Source organism: Barbus barbus (genome assembly GCF_936440315.1).
Source record: "Barbus barbus genome assembly, chromosome: 10".
In the NCBI taxonomy this organism is placed as follows: domain Eukaryota; kingdom Metazoa; phylum Chordata; class Actinopteri; order Cypriniformes; family Cyprinidae; genus Barbus; species Barbus barbus.
Genome location: NC_136738.1, coordinates 13,857,995 through 13,872,600, shown reverse-complemented (window position 1 = coordinate 13,872,600; position 14,606 = coordinate 13,857,995). Strand labels below are relative to the sequence as shown.

General features: G+C 42.7%; 1 protein-coding gene across 1 annotated transcript in view; it reads left to right on the top strand.

Annotated features, from left to right (window-relative positions):
* Positions 1 to 14,606, top strand: part of LOC306875608 (piezo-type mechanosensitive ion channel component 2) — a gene marked incomplete at both ends in the record, with an annotated part of 550,584 nt that overhangs the window by 148,558 nt on the left and 387,420 nt on the right. The window contains 2 exon segments of the mRNA XM_079426295.1: positions 462 to 610; positions 911 to 1,078. Coding sequence (XP_079282421.1) covers positions 462 to 610; positions 911 to 1,078 — 317 coding nt within the window.

Here is a 14,606-nt window from a genome sequence, read left to right as displayed (position 1 = left end):
AGTATTGTGGTTTCAAAGAACAATAGATACCCAGAATTTATACTGTAGGTATGGTCATTTAATGAAATTCGAATGTAAATATTGTAATATTTTGAGATAGTGGATTTTTGACATTTATGAGCTGTAAGCTCTAATTGTCAAAAAAAAAAAAAAAAAAAAAAAAAAAACATTTTTTGAAATGTTTTACTTTACTTGTAATGCATCTAGACTATATGAAAGTTTTACTTTTTGAAATAAGTAAAAAAAAAAAAAATTTCACGATATTCTAAGTTTTTGAGACGCACTATACGGTATATATATATATATATATATATATATATATATATATATATATATATATATATATATATATAGTTTTCTAATGGAATGTAGTTACACTTGGAAATGTGCCACATTACACTTAAGTAAAATGTGTTGTGAATTCTATTTGACTTCAATATTGATGTAATGCTTGTGTTCAGGTACATTATGAAGTATGGAGGACTGTATTGAAGCATTTCTGGGCAGTAGTGGTTGGATACTCTATGCTTGCGTTGATCCTGATCTACATGTACCAGTTTAAAAGTGTCTGTAACCTGTTCCAACAGATTTTAGGCATACCAGAGGAGAGGTAAGTACTGCCATGTAGACACATAAACATTATAATTAATTTGTAATTCATAAACAGTGACATGTGGGTTAAATATTTCCCTATTTAAATTGATTTCAGGGACATATTTTACCTTTATATTGACAGTTTGTTTTTTGTTTTTTCTCTTGCAAACCCTGAAATGTATCCATTAGTCAAATTCTTCAGTTTGGTCACTTAATCACTGTATTTACACATTTTAATGCTGTTCAGAGGTAGCATGAGTAATTTTACACTGCAGTTTGCACAAATAATGTAATTTATGTGTTCACTCTGTGTCAGGTTGCGAGACATTGGGCTTGAACAGTTTGACACCATTGAACTATTTGCACGAATCTTACTGCCAGCCTTCTTCCTTCTGGCCTGCATTCTTCAGCTGCATTATTTCAACAGTGATTTCCTCTGTCTAACTGATCTTCAGACAGTAGTGACAAGGAACAGAATTGACAGGTGTGTTAAAATAATCAGGCACACAAACACAATGCACCATTGTCCATTGTAAATAATAATCAAACCCAGGGAATTTTATATTTAATACCATCAGATTAAAAACTCCAAAACATTCAGTTCTTAATTATAATAAGGACAATCTAGTTTAACCAGGGGATTTCAAACCCGCCCTGGAGGCCTCCCTTCACTGCACATTTTGTACGTCTCCCTTAGCAAACAAACCCAATTCAGGTTTTTCAGTCTCTACTAAAGTTGAATCAGATGTGTTAGATATGGAATACCTAGAAAATGTTTAGTGCTGTTTAGTGTTTCCCAGCCCTGTTCCTGGAGGCTATGGATATCCAGTCTTGGGGTCTCATTTATAAAACTCTAGATTTCATTCTAAAAGTGTATGTACGCACAAACGTTTTCAGATTTATAAAACCATGCGTAAGCCAGAACCTATGCAAAAATCCCTTTATTGTGCGTATGTGCATCTCCACCCCATCTCCTCCTCGAAATCATCATATGGAGCTTGCAATGCCTATTTTTACTATGCATAACCTCATCTGCAAATCATTTCCATGCATATTCCCATCCACGTGACACCATTTTTAACACCCTCAAAGGTACAAGACATTAAGGAAATATGTGATGTGGACTATAAAAGCTATTTGTGCCAAACACATACATTTTTATTGCTAAAAGTCATCCAGTATCCTTATTATATTTTAAAATAAATATATCAAAATATCCATAAAAACAGAACTGTTTAAAACAGTTCTCAGATAAATATTTTAGATTAGAGCTGATCTCATTCTTTTTCACTGGCCAAATATTATTTCAATTGTTTTAAACAATTAAAATAAAATTTATTTTATGCAGTTTTTCTGATAAGGTGAAGTTCTTTTAGCTATGTTTAGTGGAAACAGACATGCCTATATTTATTGTAGTGTACTGTCTGACTCTGCGCGCAGAACCTGATTTTATAAAGTGCGATATGTTCCTGGACCAACATCTTTGTTGACCCTGGAACAACATTGTGATTAACATTTTTGAAGAACCAGTTTATAGTTTTTGTGAAGTTTAGGCTTACAATCAGTGTTTGGTGTTTGTACATCAGTGTAATTTATCTATTATTTCCTCTGATTTTAGGGATTACAAGGTTAGGTTTAGGTGTAGGGATACAGTATAGTCAAGACAAAATGTTTGGATTACAGTGTTGTTCCAGGGTCAACAAAATACGCTGACCTAGGAACACATCTAACTCAGCAATATCAGGACGTGGGACTTGACGCATCACTGACAAGTATTTTAAAGTATCTTCTCATAACTTGAGATCTGCAGGTTACAGTAGTTTAAAGAAGAACTATTGTGCACCTATAGCACTCCTTGCTATCATTAAAACATAACATGCCACAGGAAAAGTGATCAAGCGCATCTACTCTAAATTCATCATCGGATGCCCATTTCCCACAGTTTGATATGATTCTTTGAAGTCTTAATGAGAGTCTATAACGTAGCCTACTTTGGTTGAAATTTCTCAATAGTAGTGTAAAACAACACCTGGTAACACTTAAGAATACTGTTTCTTACTTACTGCATAACTAATAAGGATGTATTGAAGAACTAACAGTTAATTATTAATTAAGACAACTCACTACTGTTAACTAAGGAAGATGTGTTAACTAATCAGTATGTAAAATAATTTTATGATTGTGTTAAGTGACAGTTAGTTAATCAATAACTAATGTATTCTGTCATACCTCCTGGTTAACAATGCTAAGGCTCAGTTAGCTATTATGGCAAATCTTGTTTTAGACCCCATTTTATCCACTACTCAATGGAGTGAATTTAAATTGGTTACGATGCAGACATGCAGAGAAATCACCTTAAAATTCAAATCCACCTTTTCTCTCTTTGATGTTATTCCATCGCGATTTCTGAAACAAATTTTTGATACTATTGGTTCAGACCTAGTGATTATTAACAACTGCCTAAAGACAGGGACTGTACCAGAATGTTTTAAAGTAGCTTCTGTGACACCAATTTGTAAGAAGCCCTCACTTGATACTGTAGATTACTTTAGACCAATCTCTAATCTGCCGTTGGTAAAGCTATTTGAGTACTAACTGTAAAAATCGTTTTAAAAACTTACACAGCACAGAGTCTGCCCTTCTGAGGGTTTTTAATGATGCTTTAACATCTACTGATTCTGGTAATACTATGGCCTTAGTGCTTTTAGATCTCAGATCAGTGTTTGATTTTGTTGACCATAGTATTCTGCTATCTCGCTTGGAGCACTGCGTTGGTATTAGAGGCACTGTACTTGATTTGTTTTGGTCCTTTTTATCTAATAGAAGATTTTCAGTCAGTATTGGGCAATATTCCTCTCCGGTAGCACATTCTTCATATGGTGTTCCTCAAGGATCAACGTTGGCGCCGTTATTGTTCTCGCTGTACATGTTACCCATTGGTTCAATCTTTAGGAAATTTGGTGTGTCATATCATTGCTATGCTGACGATACCCAGCTTTACATACCATTTAAGCGCAATGACAAGTCTGCTTTATACCAACTTACAGCCTGTCTCCAAGAATTGAAAGCATGGCTCACCAATAATTTTCTGCATTTGAATGACGATAAAACTCAAATTGTTCTGTTTAGGCCTAACGAGAAAACCGATCTGAGTACTGTTGATCCCTGTTCACTTTCCCCTTATTACTCTTCTGAGGTCAATGATCTGGGATTCATACTGGACAGCGACCTAAAGCTGAATAAACAAATTAATTCTACTGTGAGTGCCAGCTTTTACCATCTGCGAAGATTAGCAAAAGTCCAACCCTTCCTAAACAGGAAGAGTTTTGAGATTATAATTCATGCTTTAATTTCTTTGTGACTTAACTATTGTAACTCGTTATATTACGGGCTGCCTGTCGCAGCTATTCATCATCTACAACTGGTCCAAAAGGCAGCTGCTCGTTTGCTCACAGGCAGTCGCAGAAGGAATCACATCATGCCTATCTTGCGTTCATTGCACTGGTTACCGATTAGTCATTCAATTTAAAATAATAGTAGTAGTGGACTGTAACAAAGTTGCTACTGTAGTACTTTGTACTTGTCCTTTTACTCAAGTAATTTTGAAAATGAATAGGCCTACTTATAATTTTACCAGAGTAATATTTTATCTATACTTTTACTGAAGTACTTGATTTGTGGGCCACATCCTGATTATTATAGTGACTATTTGCGTATAACTGTTCAGTGGTAGTTATGTCATAGTTATTTTTCTTGAACCTTAACTATAATTAATAGCAGTTCTTCAGGAGGTATGACAGAATACATTAGCTATTGATTAGCTAACTGTTACTTAACACAATCATAAAATTGTATTACATACTGAGTAGTTAACACATCTTCCTTAGTAGGTAACAGTAGTGAGTTAAGTGTTAATGAATAATTACCTGTCAGTTCTTCAATAATTCCTTCTTAGTTTATGCAGTAAGTAAGATACGGTATTCTAAAGTGTTACCCAACACCTTTTTTTACCTTGTCAAAAACAGCTCTGTTTACAGCAAGCCTTTTTGTTGCAAGTTCCTTTAAATGCAAATGAGCTCTGCTCACCGAGACGCTCTCTGAGAGACTGTCAACTTTAGACTTTTTATTCATTGTGAAACTTGCACATTATTAGGAAAGGCAATTTGCAAAGATTCATTTATAAAACAAACAAAAAAACCCCCCAAAAACTTATACTCACTTCTGTAGGTATAGCTGGATCACAAATGATTTGCGCAAACATTTAGGTAGATCGGGGGCGCATTCCCTTCAGAAACAAAAGTAATCTACCTTCAGCGGGTCAGATGTCAGAAGTAAATGACAACATTATTGTCAGTATGCTGCGAAATTAAGTTACTAATTTCGAATTTTAGGATTAATTATTGTAACTGAAAATCATATTTAGGTCAAAACTGTCAGTTGTTTGTGAACTAAATCTGTTGTAAAGTGTGATCTATTTAAGCCCACCTAATGCTGACAGATCAACATCAGTGTGGTCAAAAAAAAAAAACGAAACATTAAAATAACACAGATAAAAAAAAAAAAAAAAACTTGTTTGACTACTCTAGTAATTTCTATGAGTACAAATATTCATATTTAAGCATATAATGATATTCTACGGAATTGTGTGCTTCTAATTTTATAGCAACAGTTTGGACAGGACCCTTTTCTATTCTAACATGACAGTGCCTCTGTGTATAAGGCACGGTTCAAAAAGACATGATTGATTAAAGTAGACAAACATGTTCATTAGAAGGGGGGTGACCCAATACTTTTGGCAATATAGTATATATATATGTATGTATGTATATGTACACACATTAAAATAAACTTTAATTTAAATTAAAATCAACAGAGAAAGCCTGCAGATGGCTACTGTATGTATTATGCTGAATCAAATTACTAAAACATTGATGTGGCAGCATATAAATGTTGTGGTGTAACATTCCAGAAGTGACTAGTCAAGTCATTTAAAAGTGGATCAGACCTTTATACCTTTAAGGTCTTTCCACACTGAGTGCGAAAAAGTGAAACGAATATTGGATGCGATGGCACGCTAGAATAAAACAACAGATTCCCATGGATGCTTACACATAGACCGCAAACATTTGCGCACCAAAAATGTTTCGCAAAGCGAAAACACGGGCCATCCAAAAAGATTTGAGCATCACATGGCCAGAGCAACTGCTGTTACCCAAAAGGTCAACGTGGTGGCGCTAAAAGCTCAGAAGACTGTATTGAGCATGAGCGTAAAAACATCGAAGTAGAAGATCTTCCGTATTAAAAAAATAGAGTGAAATTATTTTTACACACAAAATATGAAAGCAAATAGACACATGATTATGACAATATATTTTCTGTATGTGTTTTGTATGCAGTTCATGGTATTTTTATAACAATAAAGGATGTTTATGACAAATTTTAAGCAGTGTAGTGTTAAACATACAAAGAGTGCATGTCTGCCTAGTATATGGATGATGGTTTAAAGTGGGTTTTAAGCAAATACATTAATAATTACATACATTTTCAAATGCAGCTTGATGCTAATAGTACCTCTATTTATATTTTAGCATTATAGATAGTTTGTGTTTTTTCGCATCGCGCTCAGTGTGAAACTGCCTTTAGTCTGACTCTGCAAGACTATGTCCCTGCATACTCCACAGCTTACATCCAGTCTGTAAAAAAAGTGCTGTCTTTGTCTGTTGAGGGAAGAGGTAAGGACTCAAATGTAAAATGGGCCTTTATTTAAATTTTTTACGAAAACAAACCAAAACTTCACAACAGGGGAAAATGTCTCGAGGTTATGTATGTAACCATGCTTCCCCGAAGGGAACGAGATGCTGCATCGAACGCTTTGGGATTGTCCCTGGCGAGACCACATTCTGAAGCATGTGTGAAAAGCCTGTGTGAAAATAGAGAAGCAAGATGTCACGAGTGGGGTGACATGAGCAACCAGGAAGCTTAAGGCGCATCCGGCAAGCGCACATGTTAGCTTATGCAGAAGCGAGCGCCTGCAGGGAGTATGGCAGGGAGATGCAGCATCTCGTTCCCTTTGGGGAACCATGGTTACATACGTAACCTCGAGAATTTCCCCTTCAGGAACTTGAGCTGTGTCTAATGCTTTGGGAACGAGAATAACCACTGCGCCATACGAGCAAGTCCCTTTCTGGTGTGTATCTGGTGAGCACATCAAGACGAGAGGACTTGGGCCTCTGGGGTAGATGCAAGGTCCAGACTGTAGAAACGGATGAATGTGTGCATAGAGGACCAGCCTGCTGCAGCACAAACATCCTGAAGTGCCACGCCCACTGATAAGGCCTTGGAGGCCACCATACCCCTAGTTGAGTGCACTCTGACCCCCATGGGTGACTGGAGGACAGAGGACTCCTCGCACTGGACACAGCAGATTGATTTTTCCTGGCCTGCTTCCTGGAAGGGAGTAGGACAAAAGGCTTGTATTACAATGGGACCTGGCGATGAAGTGGAAACGTGTAACTAGCTAGTGTCTTCCCACTGACTGGCCACCCTGAAGGGCGTGGTAAGCATCTATGGCCGCCATTTAAACCTTCAGAGTGGAAGGAGATAACCCTGTGGAGAATCGCTCCTGCAGAAACTCCAGATCTGAACCAACTGGGCAGTTGACTGGGTCTTGCAGTCACTGTCCGCACTAAGATGTGAAAAGTTTCCACTTCATGGCATACAGTTTACTCGTGGCGGGAGCTCTGGACTGGAATAAGGTCTCAACAACCTCAGCTATGAGTACAGATGCGTACAGATGAAGCCTCGGCCATGTCTGCACCATGGCATCCAACCCAAGCGGAGCTGGATGCGTGAGGGAGAATACAGTATATAAAGTATCTCACAGAAGTGAGTACACCCCTCACATTTTTCTAAATATTTTATTATATCTTTTCATGTGACAACACTTAATAAATGACACTTTGCTACAATGTAAAGTAGTGAGTGTACTGCTTGTGTAACAGTAAAAAAAATTGCTGTCCCCTCAAAATAACTCAACACAGCCATTAATGTCTAAACCGCTGGCCACAAAAGTCAGTACTCCCCTAAGTGAAAATGTCTAAATTGGGCCCAATGTGTCAATATTTTGTGTGGCCTCCATTATTTTCCAGCACTGCCTTAACCCTCTTGGGCATGGAGTTCACCAGAGCTTCACAGGTTGCCACTGGAGTCCTCTACCACTCCTCTATGATGACATCACGGAGCTGGTGGATGTTAGAGACCTTGCGCTCCTCCACCTTCCGTTTGAGGATGCCCCACAGATGCTCAATAGGGTTTAGGTCTGGAGACATGCTTGGCCAGTCCATCACCTTTACCCTAAGCTTCTTTAGCAAAGCAGTGGTCGTCTTGGAGGTGTGTTTGAGGTCGTTATCATGTTGGAATACTGCCCTGTGGATCATGCTCTGCTTCAGTATGTCACAGTACATGTTGGCATTCATGGTTCCCTCAATGAACTGTAGCTCCCCAGTGCCGGCAGCACTCGTTCAGCCTCAGAGCATGACACTCCCACCACCATGCTTGACTGTAGGCAAGACACACTTGTCTTTGTACTCCTCACCCGATTGCCGCCACACATGCTTGACACCTTCTGAACCAAATAAGTTTATCTTGGTCTCATCAGACCACAGGACATGGTTCCAGTAATCCATGTCCTTAGTCTGCTTGTCTTCAGCAAGCTGTTTGCAGGCTTTCTTGTGCATCAATTTTAGAAGAGGCTTCCTTCTGGGACGACAGCCATGCAGACCAATTTGATGCAGTGTGCGTCGTATAGTCTGAGCACTGACAGGCTGACCCCCCACCCCTTCAACCTCTGCAGCAATGCTGGCAGCACTCATAAATCTATTTCTCAAAAACAACCTCTGGATATGACACTGAGCACGTGCACTCAACTTCTTTGGTCGACCATGGCGAGACCTGTTCTGAGTGGAACCTCTCCTGTTAAACCGCTGTATGGTCTTGGCCACCGTGCTGCAGCTCAGTTTCAGGGTCTTGGCAATCTTCTTATAGCCTAAGCCAACTTTATTTAGAGCAACAATTCTTTTTTTCTGATCCTCAGAGAGTTCTTTGCCATGAGGTGCCATGTTGAGCTTCCAATGACCAGTATGAGAGAAGTGAGAGCGATAACACCAAATTTAACACACCTGCTCCCCATTCACACCTGAGACCTTGTAACACTAACGAGTCACATGACATCGGGGAGAGAAAATGGCTAATTGGGCCCAATTTGGACATTTTCACTTAGGGGTGTACTCACTTTTGTGGCCAGCAGTTTAGACATTAATGGCTGTGTTGAGTTATTTTGAGGGGACAGTTGTACAAAGTTTATACAAGTTGTACACTGTTGTACAAAGTTTATACAAGTTGTACACTGTACTATACTTTACATTGTAGCAAGTAAGTGTAGTACTGTACTTTACATTGTAGTAAGTGTCATTTCTTCAGTGTTGTCACATGAAAAGATATAATAAAATATTTACAAAAATGTGAGGGGTGTACTCACTTCTGTGAGATACTGTATGTATGTATATATATATATATATATACACACAGGGTTTAAATTGGGCCAGGGCCGTCCGGGGCTGAGCCCCGGCACATATACTCCAGGGCTGGACTTTAATGCTTCCTTAATGCCAGACAAGTAACATGATTAAAACTTCACTAAACAAAAATAACTGTGTAAACACCAAAACACAAGTATTATACTGATTTTATTACATTTAGAGTAAGTGGCGAATAGTGGATATAGCTACTGTATATAATGCATCTATTGACAGTATGATGTTGCGCTCCTAAGGGCGGGGTTCACGTCGCCTCTCCAGGAGAAATCAAAACGTGCAACACTAAGAAACTCGGCATACTGTGGTAAAAATTCTAAATGTAAAGTTTTTATATATAAAATACAGTTAGTTAGGCAACATCACTCAACATTTTCACCATTACGACTGTTTAATAATTCTATAAACAATTCAATGATCAAATACAATAATATTAGGTCACTTACATTTTTAGCGAACCACAGCGCATCTCACAACACCTGCCGATTCATTGCTGAATAATTCAGTGAATCGGTTGAGTCAAAGTTTCATTAGCCCATGCATAAACATCTGACGAATCTGTTGTTTGAACAAATTGTTTGAATGAATGACCCAATGACTCACTCAATAAATGCTCACTACTGGCACCTACTGGCTTTTTAATTTCATGAAAACGTACCAGGTTACGTATGTAACCCAGGTTCCCTGAAGGGAACGAGAGTTGCGTCAAAACGCATATGAGAACGCTATCAGCGTAACCGACACTCTGAATATTGTCTACAACCAGTCTAATGGATGGGCCAGGCGTCACGGGCGGGGTGACGTCACGACCAGGAAGTATATAAGCACGTGCGGCGGAGCCGGCGTCAGCTTCAAGTCATGAAGCAAGCGCTGGCAGGGATGCCGGAAGTGTGGCTACGAGACGCAGTTCTCGTTCCCTTCAGGGAACCTGGGTTACATACGTAACCTGGTACGTTCCCTTCCAGGAACTTCGAGCTGCGTCAAAACTTCACAAAAAAGTGAAGAGTTTCCACTTCAAGGCGTACAGTTTCAGGAGGGAGCTCTGGATTGGAGGATGGTCTCGACAACCTCGGTTGACAGACCGGAAGCTATGAGTTGTGCCCCCTCAGGGGCCATGCCCACAGCCTCCACCACTCCGGGCGAGGGTGCACAAAGGTGCCCCTGGCCTGTGAGAAGAGATCTCTCCTGATCGGCACCGGCCATGGGGTGACGTCGAGGAGAGAAATCAGGTCCGAGAACCAGACTCGGCCCGGCCAGAACGGCGCTATTAACAGTAGACTGACCGCGTCCCGGCGCACTCTTGCCAAAACTCCCGGGACCAGAGCGATCGGGGGGAAGGCGTACAGACGGAGCCTCGGCCATGTCTGTACCATAGCGTCCAGTCCCGGAGGAGCTGGAGGAACCAGAGGGGACATTGCGCTGACTCTCGAGTGGCGAAGAGGTCCACCTGTGCCTGGCCAAAACCTTCCACATCTGCTTCACCCCTCGGGTGAAGCATCCATTCCCCGGGCCTCGGCCCCGGTTTCGACAGGACGCCTGCTCCCATATAAAGATGCCCAGGAATGTGCACAGCTCTCAGTGATAGGAGCTTGCCCTGGGACCACACAAGGATCTGGTGTGCCAGCTTATACAAGGGGCTCGACCGCAGACCTCCTTGGTGGTTGATGTAAGAGACCACTGCCGTGCTGTCGGTGCACACCAGCACGTGGTGATCTCTTAGGTCTGGGAGGAAGTGCTTGAGCGCACAGAACACAGCTAGGATCTCTCGCTGGTTGATATGCCACATCAGGTGGCGACCACTCCACAGACCGCGGGCAGGGTGGCCACTCATGACCGCACCCCAACCAGTGAGGGAAGCGTCCGTCGCTAGCGAGACGCAGCGACAAGGAGCTCCCAGCACCGGGCCCTGGGACAAGAACCAAGGATTCCTCCACATGTCTAAGGCACGGACAGCGGCGTGACACTTTGACAGCGCGGAGCGAGTCTCCCCTCAGGGAGACCCCCTTGGTCTTGAGCCACCACTGTAGGGGCCTCATGTACAGCAGGCCAGAAGGAATCACGCTGGATGCAGTTGCCATGAGCCCAAGCAGTCTCTGAAACTGCTTGACAGTGAATGGCTGGCCTTCTCACACTCTCTCGACTGCCGTGAGGATCGACTCGATCCGAGCAGGAGTCAAACGAGCCTGCATCGTGGTCGAATCCTACACACTACACCTGGATAAGTGGTTCTCTGAGCTGGAGAAATCACACTTTCCTTGGCGTTTAGTCTTAACCCCCCAAATCTTTCATGTGGGCGAGAACGACACCTCGATGCCGAATCGCCGCCCGCTCTAATTGAGCGAGGATCGACCAATCGTCGATATAATTGAGTATGCGGATGCCCTGCAGTCGCAACGGGACCAGTGCCGCATCCACACACTTGGTGAAAGTGCGGGGTGAGAGTGCTAGGCTGAGGGGAAGAACCCGATACTGATACGCTTTGCCCCCGAAAGCGAACCTCAGGAACTCCCTGTGAGAGGGAAGGATGGGTACATGGAAATAGACATCTTTGAGGTCTGTCGTGACAAATCTGATTTGAGACACGATCTGCCTGACAGTGAGCATCTTGAACTTCAGCTTTCTGGCTGAGCGGTTCAGAAGACTCAAATACAGTATGGGCCTCAGCCCCCCACACTTCTTTGGAACAATGAAGTACAGGCTGTAGCAGCCGGCGTGGACTTCGTGAGGAGGAACCAACTCGATGGCTTCCTTCCTCAGCAAAGTATCGACTTCTTGTTCCAGAACCAGAGCCCGCTCGGGGGGGACCACAGTCACGCAAACCCCGTTGAACGGCGGAGGTGGCCCATCGAACTGGATGGAATAACCATTCTCTACCGTCCGCAGGACCCAAAGAGACACATCCGGCAGTTGCTGCAGGCTGCCAGATGATCTACTAAGGGAATCAGTCTCTCGAGACTGACCTCTGGTGTCAGAGAAATGGCCAGACCGCTGTCTCACTGCGGAGCTCCGGAGGGAGACGCGAAATCTGGCAATTGAGGCGAGTTTCTCAGGCCCGCAGTAACTACCGGCGGGGAATTCTGAGAAAATCACTCGCTGGGACCTGCTGTGCCCTGGAACTGCAGGGTTGACAGACAAATCCCCGGAGGGCACCGAGGGGAGACGGTCACCGTGTGCCGTGGTGTAAGCCGCTCCACCCCAGTAGGGGTCATCCTCCGTAGTCCTGGGGCTCACCCGTCAGGACCTCTGAACGAACCAGACCTGCAAGGCAGGACCCAAAGAGACACATTCGGCAGCTCGCTGCCCAATGATCTTCTAAGGGAATCAGTCTCTCGAGACTGACCTCTGGGTTCAGAGAAGCGGCCGGAACAGGACCTTTTGCGCGAGGAGCTGGTATGCGGAGGAGGCTGCGCCCGCCCAGCAGCCACTTGAGTTTAGAGAGCGCGCATACCTTCTGCCCACCAAAGATGTTGTAAGCAGAGCAGGAGCCTTCAAAGGCGATGCTGTAGAGGGTGACAGATAGCTTGCAAGCGTCTGTTCAACTTCTGTGTAGAAGTGGCTCCTAAACTGGGGCGAAAGAGGCGGCGAAACCTCGCCAACGCTTGTCACATCAACCTCCTCAGAGGAAGAGAGACGAAGCGTTGAGCCCTCGTCTCGGGGGGAAGAGTACCGCTTCCAAACCGAGAGACGGGGCGTCAGATCTGGCGGATACGGGAGGAGATAGGGACATGCCCGTCTGGCTCTCACCAGCCAGATCAGCCTTTTTTCCTCTCTGTGAGCCCCGCGAGCGCAGCCGCCGCTCTGCCTTTTTTTCTTTCTTTTTTTTTTTACGGCAGAAGCGGGACCGGCTTTATTCCTTTTATGCTTGTGCAAACACTGCAGCTTACAAAGCTCATCTCTCTTAAACTGGGGCGAAAGAGGCGGCGAAACCTCATCAACGCTCGTCACATCAACCTCGGAGGAGGAAGAGAGACGAAGCGTTGAGCCCTCGTCTCGGGGGGAAGAGAACCGCTTCCAAGCCGAGAGACGGGGCGTCAGATATGGCGGATACGGGAGGAGATAGGAACATGCCCGTCTCACTCTTGCCAGCCAGATCAGCCTGTGAGCCCCACGAGTGCAGCCGCCGCTCTGCCTCAGCAGCAGCGGGACCAGCACCGCGTGGGGAGCTCACGAAGGCTCCCTCCTCGAAGAGAGCCCTCCGGGTCCGGAGTGTGCGCAGCGAGAGCCGCTCACAGTGCGGGCAATCGGCTCCCTCGAGAGCCGACGCCGCATGCTCTGCACCCAGGCAGACCACGCACAGATTGTGTGTGTCCCCACCCGTGAGTAACGAGGGCAAGGACTAACACACAACCTGAAACGTGATCTGGGATCGCCCACTGTCTTGGCCTTTGCTTTAGGCATCTTTTTTAGGACAGACAACACTAAATAAGACTGACAAGACAGAAATCAGACTGACAACACACAGAGCGCTTGCTGAATGACAGAAAGCTGACGCCGGCTCCGCCGCACGTGCTTATATACTACCTGGTCGTGACGTCACCCCACCCGTGACGCCTCGCTCATCCATTAGACTGGTTGTAGACAATATTCAGAGCGTCGGTTACGCTGATGGCGTTCCCATATGCGTTTTGACGCAGCTTGAAGTTTCTGGAAGGGAATTATAATTTCAACCAACATTTCTTGTTTGTATATTACATTTGTTTTTTAATTTTATTTAAAGAATCTTATAATTTAATGTAGTTGTATTTTTCAGTGTAAATTATGTAATTTGATAACGTATAGATAATGACAATCACATTGTTGTAACTGAATTTATCAAATTTAAGAATTTTAAATGAAAGTTAATGAGATTAGTGGGAAAATAAGCCTATAAAGGCTTAAAAAAATATATCTTGGATCAAATATAAAAAAAACTTGCAGATTTATAGCCTATGTCACAGCTGTTAGAAAACCGATGAGAATATTGCATTAGAATAAATCATATTTGCAACAACAACAAAAAATACACACACACACACACAATACATCTATATTTGCATTGTCCTCATTTGTAAGTCACTTTGGATAAAAAATATAAGCATATATTTTTCTTAAATATATACATGCATGTGTTTGTATTTATATAAACATAATAAATGTACACAGTACACACTCATGTATTATGTAAACAAAAACTTTTATTTCGGATGCGATTAATCATTTGACAGCACTAATGTATATATATATATATATATATATATATATATATATATAAAGAAAGAAAGAAAGTTTGTAACAAGTACACCACACTGGTCCTCTTAGCAGCATGAAAAACAAAATTTTTATTCAGATTCTGAATGGAGAATTGGAGAGGGAGTAAAATCTTTCCATGCCACGGGCATATGACACTCGACATGTCACCGCTACATGTGCATGGCACCCAAC